The sequence below is a fragment of the Mycotypha africana genome, assembly GCF_025528875.1.
Source record: "Mycotypha africana strain NRRL 2978 chromosome Unknown BDF20scaffold_1, whole genome shotgun sequence".
Taxonomy (NCBI): Eukaryota; Fungi; Mucoromycota; class Mucoromycetes; order Mucorales; family Mycotyphaceae; genus Mycotypha; species Mycotypha africana.
Genome location: NW_026515725.1, coordinates 1,569,587 through 1,582,367, shown reverse-complemented (window position 1 = coordinate 1,582,367; position 12,781 = coordinate 1,569,587). Strand labels below are relative to the sequence as shown.

The window sequence follows — 12,781 nt, the reverse complement described above, 5'->3', positions numbered from 1 at the left end:
AGACGAAAACAATAATATTACAATTTATTTGATATACGATCGGTGAACAGACAAGCTAACGTCAATACTATCATCTTTTGTTGAACAAAAGAATGTGTTACTGAACAAGAAAAGAAAAAAGTCAGAAAATTTAAAGCACCTTACTCTATTGATCTTCACATTAAAAACTTACATTAGAACTGTTATTGCTGTACGGAACAACATAAGAAGCACCAACAATTTTTTTAGGAGGATTAGCTTTTCTGAAATCTTCTATCGTTTTGTATCTCTCAAGCAAAGGAACCAAACGATCATCAAAATCCAATTTCAATTGACTAGCTGACTTCGTTGAAGACTTTTTGCCATTTTGATTCTTCTTTTGCTGGGATTGATTGGAGTTTAACTTGCGATAATAATCGAAAGCCCACAACTTTTCCAACCCATATAAAGAACCTTGTTCGTAGTCATTGAAAGTCAACGCTTGAAAATCATCAAACATGTCCTTTCTGAACTTTCTTTCGAGGCCATAAGAATAAAATCTAAACAGACATTCCAAACCATATCGATAGCCATGGTTGGCATCTTCTACCGCCAGACGCTTGAATTCGTTATACATACGCTTGTTGGTATGATCACGAAGGAAATGAGACCAGAAACGATAAAGGGTGTTCATTTCTTGAGACTGACCTACACCTAACTTTTTACGCTCACGAAGCGCCTTAGCATGATATTTGTGATATTTGTGTTGAACGAAGCCCTTCTCACGAAGTAAGTCATGGCTTGGATGTTGGAAGCTGCTGCCAAATGACCGAGCCATAGTGTCGTAGGATGAAGATAAAATACTAGAAGCAGCAGGAGATTTGCTGAGGCTGGTTGAGAGTAGATCATTGGGATTAGGATGGCAGGGCTGATCTCCGAGCACCCAACCCACATGTTGTGGTGCTCGATCTCCTTCTTCCTCAATCGTCAAAGTGTTACTGTCCTTGTTATTGACAGGTTTTTGAATAGCAATAGCCGTAAGGTGGGATACTGATTCAGGTTGAGCAGGATAAAAACGAGCAGTCGAGTTTTTCTTCTTGCTACTTTTGGCTGATTTGCTCTTCTTATTAGCGCTCTCCTTCTTGGTATTAGCAGCCCCATGAGCTTCCTGATGTCCCGTAGCAGCAGCAAAATGATCCGCATCCATAATTTCCAATTTTTCATTCGTCTTGTGTTTCAAAGAAAGGCCTTGCTCATATTCGTACAAACCTTCATTGATCATTTCAGCAATTTCATCATTCATTTTATGGCGTTCGAAAGAATGATGTGTACGATCTCGCTTGCGTTGCGTAACAATCATAATACGTGCTACGGTATCGTCATCCATTTCCCAATCCTCATCGTCTGTTGAAGAAGAATCCTCATCAGAAAGGTAGTATTTCTGTACAGTTCCAGGACGACAACCGTCGATCCAATCTTCATCCTCTTCATCAAACTCAAATAATTCTTCATCATCCTTGCGGGTTTCTTTTTTCTGTTCCACATGGTTTGAAGTCGGACTCTTGCGAGTATCTGCAGGGACAGTAGACGTCTGCTGATTTGGTTTAGGTGCTATAACTGTGCTTGTTGTCCTTGTTACTCCAGCAGAAGGAGAAACAACATTAGCACCAGCACCAACCGCTGGTAAAACCCATGTTTCCCAACCCTCTTTCTTACGTATAAACAGTGGACTACTGTCTCTCTTGTGCTGTCTTTTCTTTGAATTTGTTGTTTCTGACATATCCTTTCCCATATCCTTCTCTTCATTTCCTTCTTCACTATCACCGCCTACTTTCTTCACTTGCAATATTTTTGATAAGGCCAACGACTCTCGTACAAGGTTATAATCAGCTGTTAATCCTCTCACACGGTTAAATCCAGCAATTAAGTTCAATGGTACGTAACCTTCTGAATCCATTTGACTACGAAGATAGACATCTTTACAGAGATTATCGATGCTGAAATAGTATTCAATTTGCTGACAGATATAAGATTTTAATATTTCGGGGTCTACGTTGAGGTAGGCGGAAGGGTTAGGACGAGGTGTCATGGGAAAATGACGATGGGAATGGCTATTGTAGTGGTTGTTGTTGATATGGTGACGGTTGCCATTGGTGTGATTGACGCGTAGATTAGAGTACGAACGTCTCATCATACCTGTATTGAAACCGCCGCGTGTATTATTGTATTGGAATTGCTGATGATGATTGTAATGAGATGAATGATGATATTGTCTATAGTTATTAGCAGTAGCAGCAGGGTTTCGGTGAAAAGGTTGCTTTGGTTGTTCGATGCTAGTGTTAGAGGTGGAGGGTGCGGCAGTGGTAGGTGTGGAAGCGTTGGGGCTGGTATTCATGGTATTAGTAGCGCTGTCAGTGTTGGAAGAAGTCATAGTATCATTGGTATTTGCTACTGCATTTGTTGCGTTGGAAGGCGCAGTATTTTCTTCTTTCTTCGCAATGTCGTTATTATTCTTACTGTTATCACTCACAGATGCTGATATTGCAGTTGCTGTCGGTGTGGTTTCAGCTTCTTTAGCAATAACACCATTGCTCGGTGCTGAAGAAGTAGAGGAATTTGATAATGGAGTAGAAGAGGATTTAGAAGGGCGATTATTATATTGGCCCTCTTGAGTTGCTAATGGATGATGATTCTGATGATGGCTGTGTCTATCACTGAATGGTGCACGTCTGCTGTTACCATTACGCGAAAATTGATGATGATATCTTCCTCGTGAACCAGGTGTAGGAGTTGAATGAATAATGGTAGGAGTGAAAGGTTTCCATTGACTTTTCTTATTGACAGCTTTGTTTATAATGGTGTTTTCCACTAGATCGTCTTGGTGTCCATTTTGCTGAATAAAAACAGTTTCTTTTGGTTCTGGCCAGGAAGTATCTTTGATTTTTTGACAAGCAGGTTAATAAACTCAAGTAACTGACTCCCATGAATCCGCAAAAACAAACTTACCAAGAGCCGTGTTTTGAGCCTTTGTAACGGGTTGCTTTTTCAACTGCCAGACATTGACATCAGGGATAGGGGCAGGGATTTTTTTTTTGGGAGTGTCCGTCGTGTTGACAGCAGCAGTAACATTGATTGTTTCCTGAACTTTGGTATCCGTTCCTGACGTAGAATTAACCATGTTTGTTATTTTGTCAACGAAAACTCTTCTATTGAGTAAGAAGACAAAAAAGCGGAAAAGAGACGTTCAAAAAAGAAAAGGAAGCAAAAAAGAAGAAAATCAGAAGTCTGGGGGAGTGGTTTAAAATTTTTTGAAGGTGATGAGTAAACAAGGACCAAAAATCTGTGAACTCTGAGTCTCATCAAAAAGAGTTGAATTTGAGTCTCAGTCGGGTGCCTAATTTTAGCAGGTGTCCTCAGCTCTAGAAAGGTACTACCATACTTTTTCGCCCGGAAGCTGCCAAAAACCTGCTGGAGTATCTGAATTTTGAGATATCGTCAGTCTTCTTTTAAGCACCCCATAAATCGAGTTGCGATGCTATTATCAATCCTATACGATTTCAAAGTGTAATACAGCTAGAAAGTGAAACACTGCAAAAGCTTCATTCTTTAGAGACAAATCATCCAAGAAAAAACCTGATCCAAACTTATACAGTATTTTGGATTCAGTAAATTTGATGATGGCTGACTTGGTAATTTCGGATAATAGTTGTGAGGAGACTGTACAGCAGCAAGACGAATTCGATGCATGATCAACGTTTTATCGTGCTCACCTAACAAGTCATTTATATTACCCGTTGTTCACTCATATGTTTCTTATTGGCTATAAACACTTTACGTGGTTCTTACAAATCAATGTCGATTTGTGCTTTTAGTTTTTTTTATAATTGGTTTTTTTTTGGTTTTTTTTTTTGGTGAACTCATCCGCTTATTCAAAAACCTGACAGACAAAAGTGTTGAGACGACATCAAATACACTGCATTTAATTCACTTACTTTGTCATCCTCTCTTAACTATTACATGTGTTGCTACGTGTTGAATTGAGGCTGACAAGAAAATAACCGATCAACCATTGATTTAAAATATATGAGTTTGTGTCTGGATTCGAATTTTCGACAGTGGGATGAACTAGGCTCAAGCCAGTTTTGGATTGAATAAACTTACAAAGATTGTATCTGCTGTATGCTCTCTTAAAACTGGTTTTTGTGGTCCTGTCCGCGTCTTGACTTTCTAATTTCTTTTTTTTTTTTTTGGAGTAAATCTTTTTAGGCTTCCTTGAATAGCAAATGATGTCCCACTGATTTCTGACAAACGTGGAGTTCCTTAAAAATTTATTGGAGGTATGTTTTTACATGGTCTTTCGATAGTAACAACGTGTATGATATCAGCTTGAAATATTCGTAGATCTGTTTCATTTTGAAGGCATGAATTGAACTTTTAAGAAAGAACAATCAACTTGATTGTTGTTATAACTTTTCTGATATGCTTGTGCTTGACATAGAATAACTATAGATCTAAGGTCAGCATTGGTACAGTTAGTAGACACTTGCAAAAGTGCTGGAAACTGCTCTTCTGCAATCTTGTGAATCTAAACCAAGTAAGGATTCGTCTGCAATTAAAACTGACGTGTATAGGCCACTGAAAGAAAAAAAAATAGAAAAAAAAATAGGAATGATTACGATTAAACAAAACCCGCATGGGCGTATAATCATTATGAGATTGAATTGCCCGGGTAAGATCAGATATAGGGGAAAACCCCTTTTTGATAGTCAAGAAAGCAAGAATATCATTACAGTGTTTTTGCTTCACTCTTTCATTGGCTGAAATCAGACGAATTTGGCGTCCTGCCTGATGGCAGTTGTTCAGCCCGAAGCACCTTCAGGGCTTGAGTATAACAAGTCTGAATGACCCCTTTTTCACGTATTTTTCTCTTGACAATCCCTCTCGAAAGGCTACAATGAAATCCTATCGAGCTGAAAGCTCTGCAATTACTGGTTCTGTTGAGCATACGGAAACAGATAACACTTGCGCCAATCCAATACATTAAAAATATTATCGTGCTACTTCAATAGTGAAAGAAACCCATCAGATACTCTTTTGCAAAATTGTAGTATATGTTGGAATCTTAATTGTAATGGCAGCTAAAAATATGTACCACATTGCTCAAGAGGTTTAGGCTGGTCATGGAAAGTCCTGGTATTCAACGATTCTACAGTTATTAAGTCTACATTTTATCGAAATATTGTACTCAAAACTCCCAAATTTTTTTTTTTTTTTTTTTTTGTTCTTTTGATCTGAAAACCTATTCAACGCTGTCGAAAACTGAACCGAAAAGATCTATAAAATGGTTACCTGAACATAAACCTTTTACATTTCAAAATGCATGTTGGAAAAGCCACACTGTCCTTTTTAAATAAGCCAAGGTTCTACTCTTGACTATAACAAAAATTGGTTTTAGATCGTAAAAATACCTTTCAAATCTGCTTTGTTGATAATCTTGACATGAACCAAAAGGTTATATTACAATAAACAGAAAATTTTCAAGCTTTTATAAGTTATTCAAGCTATAATTGTATTATTTTGTCCACCCGCTAGAGATTCTTTCAGTGTTTGATTATTATTTTTTAAGCTCATACTTTTACATGCAAAAAGTGTAACAAGCCAGCTTATTGCTCATCAAGGTTGACCCGTTAAGCATTTTCTGGGTAAAAGAAGATCCACTATTGATTGGCTAAGAGGAGATCAATAAAACAATATGGCCTCCTGGTTTTGCTTTTTAAGCAAGCGTAAAAGGCAAGGAAAGGGAACAATTCAATAGACAACCTGAGCTCGGCTTTTACAGGATCATGTCAACGCAATCCGTTATTACAGGATGGAAAGAGATATGTTCATTCCTCTTTACTATACTACGATGTTAGCTATTCAAACGTATTTCCCATTCCACCTTCTTTTGGTAGCGATTGCTTCATGATTAGAAAATGTATTACTGCCAAAAACTTCTGCCTCCTTAGAGAGGATATCACTTTACACTGCCGGTGTCAGAGAAAGGAAGGCTCCTTAAAAAACTGAACACATAACGTACATTTCATCCTGAATCCATTTCCTTTTTTTTTTTTTTTCATCCTTTTCTGAAGGAATGAAAAAAAAAAAGCTTATTTCCCTCCAACATCCTTTACCAACTTTTTTTTTTTTTTTTTTTTTTCTCTTCAATATATCTTTTACTTAACTGTACACACAACTCTTACATCTTTAACGAAAAAATGACATGTTGCCTAAAGTAAAAATCTTCAAAAAGCGTATCATTCGCAGCCATAATAACTGCTATTGACGCTTTTCATTTACTGCAAGACATAGTCTCTTGCATCTTTTGCTGATAGATCTGATATTTTTCGTTTGTGCATGCTGCTTATTGGTGTTGAGTCTATTAGCAATAGAAAATAGGATACCAAATTGCATTTTATTTCCTATTAACATTTTTAAAAGTGAGTGTGCCAGCATTGATGATCGGACAGCGACGCAAGAAATGGTACATCATCTAATCAAACCCAATTGTTTACCTAGTGCTAACAATATTAGGTTTATTACTTCTCTTCAACTCACTCATTGGCATTGTCTACACATACTTTTTCAATAAGAACAACAAAAAAACGGAAGCCAGAAGACTACGTATCTTGTATATAAGTGTTATCTGTATCACTTTTATTTATCAGCTATCTATCGGTATACTCATCTACGATGAAGCTTCAACACATAACATTTCCAATTGGTTATTGAATTTTCATAATAACATATTGACTGCCGCCCCTACAACAGCATCTCATATTCGCTATATCGAAGCAAAATTTCAGTGCCGTTATTACTTGGCAACGACAGGATCAACAGCAGTGAATATGATAACTTCCTCTTCAACGTGTTACGAACCCATTATTCATTATGTACAGACAGTTTTATCCAAATTTTACATCTCCTTATTTGCAACTTTACCTATCGAATTGATATTTCTATCTCTAGTATTTTTTATCTCTTAATTTTTTTACTTTTTTTTCTTTTTTTTTTTTTCTACTTTACAATCGATTCTAATACAGTTTATTACTACAAACGACAGTTACTTGTTTGCTTTCCAAAAATGTAATACATGATCATAAAAGGAACAACTAGCCACTAAATCTGTCATGTCTTTCAGATAGCACCAATCAGCTCCATAAGCCATGGATGTGTGATCTAAAAACTCTGTTGTTATGTTTGTATTGTATTGCTCGTCCAAAACATCGATTACAAAGGCACCTGCGTGCATCGAAGCCGATAACAGTCGATCCGCTCGCGTAGGATGCCATTTCAACCGCCAGATACCTCCTCCAGGCGTCTGTACTGTATTCACAGGCGCTCGCATCGCCCGCGTATCCCAAAAATAGATGGTTTCATCATAACTACCTGTTACCAACTGATGTTCTCTATGAGGATTGGATTGCATGGTTGTCACCCCCATCATATGTCGTTTATAAGTAAATGTCGGTTGGTCAGGTATACGTAAATCCCATCCTTTGAATAATCCATCATCCGCACCAGAATAGACGATATTTGTGTTCCAATAATCAAACGCGGTAATCCATGCTTCCAAATCGTGAGCGTGCCATTGCTGTTCAATAACGTAGGCATCCTGATGAGGACTGAGGATATTAATATCACCATTGGAGTGTGATGTGACGACGCGCTTATCAGAAGCGTTCAGACGATTCGCCCAATCCAGAGATAAACAAAGTACACTTGTATCGTCTGTGGCTTGTGTATGTCCTATATTGACCAAGTGATCGTCGCTGCTGTTGTTACCGCTGTCGCTAAAGCTGTACATATGAAATCCGCCTATTGAATCCACCACACCCAGTATTTGTTTATCACAGATGAGGTTATGGCTCCATTTCATGTCTAAAATAGCAGGCATGTCAATGGTTTGCTTGGGTTGCAACAATGCTGTGGTAGAGGAGGCCCCGATGGCACCGGGAGCATCTGTTGTCACGGCTGAATCTGTCACGTCAAAAAGGTAAAGCTTGCCTTTGCGAACACGCACTTTTTCCTGCTGCTCATCGGTTAACTGATAAGTACCGACAGCTAGATATTGAGCATGGCTTTGAAAGGGGCAAAATTCAGTCGAGTCAGCACTGTAAACTGTATCGAATGAAGCGATGCTCTTTGCTTGAATGGCTGACATCTGTTGGTAAAAGAAGCGGAGGGGGAACCTTTTTATACACTGTACAAAAAAAAAAAAAAATAAAAAATCTTTGAACTGCCTTTTATGGTTGGGAAAATGGTTGATCTCTACGGCGGACTTCCAAGTGAGGAACAGCTGGTTTGTGCTATCAGACTTTGATCAGGTTTACTACATTATTATACTTGAGACAAAAAAGAGAGAGGGCCTACTGTGTTTACAAGCATCCCTTTAGTGATGCATTGGTTGCAGGTTTAGACTCAATGAGTAGAGTTTTCTGTGACGTTTGTTCAAAATGACGTGCTAAGCTTTCCATACTCAATACAGAACTTTAAGTGTGGGAAACATTCGGCATTAAGTCTACCTTTTTATCTGATGGGAAACGGAAAGGAAAGGGTTACGCGCATCTGCTGCATGTGAAATAAAAAGAAATACAGTATTTTACTTATATTTTAGACGATTTACAATTTTTAATGGACAATATACATTTTAATTTTAGATTTATTAAAAAATATTTTTAGAAAAGTCCATAGTATTTGGATATTTGGATACTCAATTATTCAGTGATATTCAAGCAGCATTAAGGATGACATACAATCGAACCCTAGAAATTAGTCTCTATCAGTAAGAAAGTCGCCAATAATGGTTTTATTGATGTTATCTTGCAATAGGACAAACTACAAAAAGCTTGACAACTTTTTTACTAAATGACGATGTGTTCCGAGACCAACAAGATATTCGTTGGTGCCTTTTTTGGACAAGAATTCCAAAAAAAAGTTAACTTTGAATTGATTGACATCAAACCATTGATAGAGGGCTGATGGTCATAGTATAACAGATACCATAGCGGAATGGGATGGTTATATTAACTGTTGTCAATGTTTTTGTATGCGTTCATGGGTGACTTTCAAAGATAAGCACTATAAAATATATTGCTTTCTTAGAGTCAAATGTTGTCTCTTTCACTTTTATTTCACGTTTTTAAGATACATACTATGACCCATGTTCAAAACAATAATTTATGAAAAGAAAAAGCAAATTTTTGAAAAGAAAAAATCAAGTGCTGTTCATGGTAACTTGCCTTTTGAAAAAAAAAAGCTCTCATCTTGCGTAGTGTATGCCTTGGAAGCTTGTCAAAAAGGTCACAAGTGATTTCTGCTATCAAGAGATATGCCAAGGAAAACCTAAATGGCCAACTGATGACTACCTTACCAAAGATATAAAAGCAAAGATCCAAACCTTTTGTGAACCTTGGAAGAAGAAGCTGGGGAAGAAAGTGAACATGAAGACATTATCTGCTGATCCTGGGTCTTTCGTACCCTTTTTGTTATCTTTGAACGCAGAATTTGAGAGCGAACACGATGATCATAAACCATTTGACGTACGACGACGTCCTCTTCCAAAATTGCTATCCTTACTGCCAAAGGTTTCCGTTCAATGGAGGTTCATTACCTTGAGCGTGAACGCTCTGTCTTCTTTTGTGAAACGTTCTTTACCCCGCAATTACCAAAGCCAATTAGAGCTGTTTTTCCATGTCTTTGATTTCAAGAAACTCAGGTACAAAAGGTAAGCATACAGTTAATACGGTATGCAGTCGAGTATAATGTATGAGGTTTAACTTCTTGGGCACATGTAGTATCTCTGAACTTACACCGAATGGTGATAACAAAGAGCTCTTTGGTAATATTGTCAGAACGGATGGGTTTTCAGTTGACTTTCTTTTTTATAAAAGACAACAATCTGGCCATGGTGCCTCGTTCCAAAAATTTGACCTCACTCTTGATGATTTCTCTCTGGATGAAGTTGACAATACTTATTTACCTATTACCCTGGATCCCGGAAGAAAGTCTGTTTTTACTGCTGCTATTGGCCTTGAATATAACAGACAAGTGCGAAGATGCACTACATCCGAATACTATCATATGGCAGGGTCAACGAAATATTGTAAGAAATTGAACAGTATAAAAGCTGTTACAGGAATAGATCTAGTAGAAAGTCAAATTCCCTCGTCAAAGACCTCTCGTCTAGGAGTATATGAGGCGTTCACCAGTTATATGCTCAATAACTTAGACGCTCTCTTTAGTTTTTATGGACATGAAACAGCAAAGGACCGGTTTACGTTGTACCAAGGAAGGCAAAGAGCACCCGAAACTATGGCCAACATGTTGACTCATGGAACGGCCAAGTACAATCGCAAAAAGAGAAGCAAGGCAAGGAAGAGGAAAAAACAGCAGAAGAAGAAGAAGAAAGGAAAGAATGTTGACAAACAGCCGCCAATCAAGTGAGTATCAATGAATTACATGTTCATCGTTTAGCTTACGCGCTGATTGATAATTTTTAGAAGTGACAAGAAGTGGAAGGCTGATAAGTACTCAGGATTCCCTAGAAGGGTACCATTGATTGTCTTTGGTGCTGGAATGTTTGGAAAAGATGTAGTAAAATTGAAAGGGCAAAGATGTGGTGTTGTCGGTAAACTTTTTGCAACTCTGAAGAAACGTGAAGCTGAAGGTCAATTGATTGTTGTCACAATCGATGAATTCAAAACCTCTAAAACATGCAGCCTCTGTTTCTATGATGATATGCAAATTGTTAATACCCCTGGATTCAAGGGTACCGGCGTTCTTCATTGCAAGCAATGTCTAAAGCTATGGCAGAGAGACATTAACGCCGCTATCAACATGATGACTATATCCCAAGCAGTTTGGTCTGGAGCGGGAAGACCCGACATTTTCAAGCCAGCGAAGAAGAAGAAATAATCGCCGTAATAAACACGGTTTTCCTTGTATTTCAAGGATTTAGATCATTACAGGTGAGGAATAGTACGGTTTTTTTTTCTTTTTTTTTTTTTTTGTTTCGCACTGCTAACAAGTTTTTGGAATTTGAATCATTGTTTAAACGGTTTATATTTTGGTCTACAACACAATTGCAACTCATCTAAAATGAAAATATTAATCGTCCAAAAAAAAATGTATTTCATCTAAAATATTAGTTAAAATACTGTAACGTGAACAAATGGAAAACTTACCCCGGATTAGCTGCTTTTTCGATGTCATTTTCTCCGCTTCATCATAAGCTGAGAAAAGTGAAAACTTGGTACCTTTTTTCAACACTCAACATCTTTTTCATATAGTTCCTATTTTTTTTTTTTCCACTAAGCAGCAATTATGTCTAATCCTTTGCGTATTTTCGTGCCTGTCAAGCGTGTCATTGATTATGGTAAAGCATAAAGAAGAAAAACACAGAAAATAATAGGCGTATTAGGCGTGTGTGTGTGTTTATTGAGGAACCAGTACTGTTTTTTTTTATACTCTTCATTTTCGAAACTCATAATGCTATTCTATATTCCGTCATTTTACTGCAAAATAAATATAGCCGTTAAGGTTCGTGTTAACCCTGCCAAGACAGATGTCGATCGCAATGTCAAGCACAGCATGAACCCATTTGACGAGATTGCTGTCGAGGAAGCTGTCCGTCTCAAAGAAAAAGCACCCCAAACTACTGAAGTCGTAGCCATTTCTTGTGGTTCAGCCAAATCTCAAGAAACCTTACGTACAGCTTTAGCTATGGGAGCTGATAGAGCTGTTCATGTCGAAGTCAAAGATGACAGTACACTTCAACCTTTAGCCGTTGCCAAGCTACTCAAGGCTTATGCTGAGAAAGACCCCGATACAACAAAGCCAGATCTTTTTATACTGGGCAAGCAAGCTATTGATGATGATGCGAATCAAACAGGTCAGATGTTGGCTGGTTTACTTCAATGGCCACAGGTAAAAATCCGAAAAGATCGTTTGTTTTGGTTTTCTTTCTAACCTTTTTGCTTTTAAATGACAATACATTTCCATTCATGACCCTCTGGGTGTGTTATACAGACTACTTTCGCTTCAAAGGTTGAAATCAATGGTAAGGATCTAAAAGTGGTTCGTGAAATTGATGGCGGCCTTGAAACTGTCTCTACTCAGCTACCAGCTGTTGTTACAACTGATTTACGGTAAGTGATAATATGTTCATTGAACGGAGAAGGAGAAGGAGTGTATGGAGTTTAAAAAATAGTCAAAAAGATTCTAATCTTCTTTATTCCCTAATTCAGTTTAAATGAACCTCGTTATGCCTCCCTTCCTAACATCATGAAAGCAAAGAAAAAGCCTTTGCTTAAACTGACACCTGAAGAACTAGGTGTCGACATTTCACCTAGAATTGAGACATTGAAAGTAGAAGAACCTCCTAAACGTGTAGGCGGACGCAAAGTTGAAAATGTAGATGAATTGATTGACAAATTACGTAATGAGGCCAAAGTTTTGTAAAACAAAAAAAAAAACAGGGTTTGATTTGATGTTACAAATAAAAGAATAGTTATCAAACGCAAGCATAAACTGATGAGAAGTGTCCTTCTGAGCCGAGCGAACAGATAATAAGTGGCTAACACAAAAGATGCCCCCCACCGTTGACTCTATTTCACTTCCCTATTTTTGTTTCTTTTTTCATGTGGTTCTTAATAAGATTTATTTGAAGCGTTAGGGTAGGAGAAAGTTTCTGGTTTTTTTTTTTTTTTTTTTTTTTTGCATATGTCATCATAGACAAAGGAGTAAATATATCTTGACATAAGAAACGTACATAAAACATACA

The 12,781-nt window shown here is 37.6% G+C and overlaps 7 protein-coding genes across 7 annotated transcripts; 5 read left to right on the top strand and 2 right to left on the bottom strand.

Annotated features, from left to right (window-relative positions):
• Positions 1-160: 160 nt before the first annotated feature.
• Positions 161-3,136, bottom strand: BDF20DRAFT_909135 (uncharacterized protein; the record flags this gene model as incomplete). The annotated part of the gene is made up of 2 exons (XM_053083555.1): positions 161-2,892; positions 2,965-3,136. The coding sequence occupies 2 exons, from the start codon at positions 3,134-3,136 to the stop codon at positions 161-163; spliced, it is 2,904 nt and encodes a 967-aa protein (XP_052940602.1).
• Positions 3,137-6,170: 3,034 nt separating this feature from the next.
• BDF20DRAFT_36728 (uncharacterized protein) lies at positions 6,171-7,022 on the top strand. Its single transcript, XM_053075288.1, has 3 exons — positions 6,171-6,232; positions 6,304-6,437; positions 6,517-7,022. The coding sequence occupies exons 1-3, from the start codon at positions 6,216-6,218 to the stop codon at positions 6,981-6,983; spliced, it is 618 nt and encodes a 205-aa protein (XP_052940601.1). The 5' UTR covers positions 6,171-6,215; the 3' UTR covers positions 6,984-7,022.
• Positions 7,023-7,075: 53 nt separating this feature from the next.
• Positions 7,076-8,137, bottom strand: BDF20DRAFT_795634 (WD40-repeat-containing domain protein; the record flags this gene model as incomplete). The annotated part of the gene is made up of 1 exon (XM_053076266.1): positions 7,076-8,137. A coding segment is annotated over one exon (1,062 nt), but the record flags the coding sequence as incomplete, so codon positions are not given.
• Positions 8,138-8,953: 816 nt separating this feature from the next.
• Positions 8,954-9,163, top strand: BDF20DRAFT_844169 (uncharacterized protein; the record flags this gene model as incomplete). The annotated part of the gene is made up of 1 exon (XM_053079603.1): positions 8,954-9,163. A coding segment is annotated over one exon (156 nt), but the record flags the coding sequence as incomplete, so codon positions are not given.
• Positions 9,164-9,765: 602 nt separating this feature from the next.
• BDF20DRAFT_812981 (uncharacterized protein) lies at positions 9,766-10,443 on the top strand (the record flags this gene model as incomplete). The annotated part of the gene is made up of 1 exon (XM_053076847.1): positions 9,766-10,443. One exon carries the CDS (start codon positions 9,766-9,768, stop codon positions 10,441-10,443), a length of 678 nt encoding a protein of 225 aa, XP_052940598.1.
• A 94-nt stretch (positions 10,444-10,537) lies between these two features.
• Positions 10,538-10,845, top strand: BDF20DRAFT_844160 (uncharacterized protein; the record flags this gene model as incomplete). The annotated part of the gene is made up of 1 exon (XM_053079602.1): positions 10,538-10,845. A coding segment is annotated over exon 1 (226 nt), but the record flags the coding sequence as incomplete, so codon positions are not given.
• A 372-nt stretch (positions 10,846-11,217) lies between these two features.
• Positions 11,218-12,639, top strand: BDF20DRAFT_844153 (electron transfer flavoprotein, beta subunit). Its single transcript, XM_053079601.1, has 4 exons — positions 11,218-11,374; positions 11,531-11,925; positions 12,028-12,146; positions 12,246-12,639. The coding sequence occupies exons 1-4, from the start codon at positions 11,323-11,325 to the stop codon at positions 12,457-12,459; spliced, it is 780 nt and encodes a 259-aa protein (XP_052940596.1). The 5' UTR covers positions 11,218-11,322; the 3' UTR covers positions 12,460-12,639.
• Positions 12,640-12,781: the final 142 nt, after the last annotated feature.

What these genes read in the sequence shown, in the direction of transcription:
- BDF20DRAFT_36728 (XM_053075288.1), top strand. An exon ending in TCCTATTAACATTTTTAAAA is followed by an intron (nt 6,438 to 6,516) that starts GTGAGTGTGCCA and finishes TTGTTTACCTAG; the next exon opens with TGCTAACAATATTAGGTTTA.
- BDF20DRAFT_844153 (XM_053079601.1), top strand. Translation starts at nt 11,323, where the DNA reads ATGTCTAATCCTTTGCGTATTTTCGTGCCTGTCAAGCGTGTCATTGAT. An exon ending in CAAGCGTGTCATTGATTATG is followed by an intron (nt 11,375 to 11,530) that starts GTAAAGCATAAA and finishes AAATAAATATAG; the next exon opens with CCGTTAAGGTTCGTGTTAAC. An exon ending in GTTGTTACAACTGATTTACG is followed by an intron (nt 12,147 to 12,245) that starts GTAAGTGATAAT and finishes TCCCTAATTCAG; the next exon opens with TTTAAATGAACCTCGTTATG.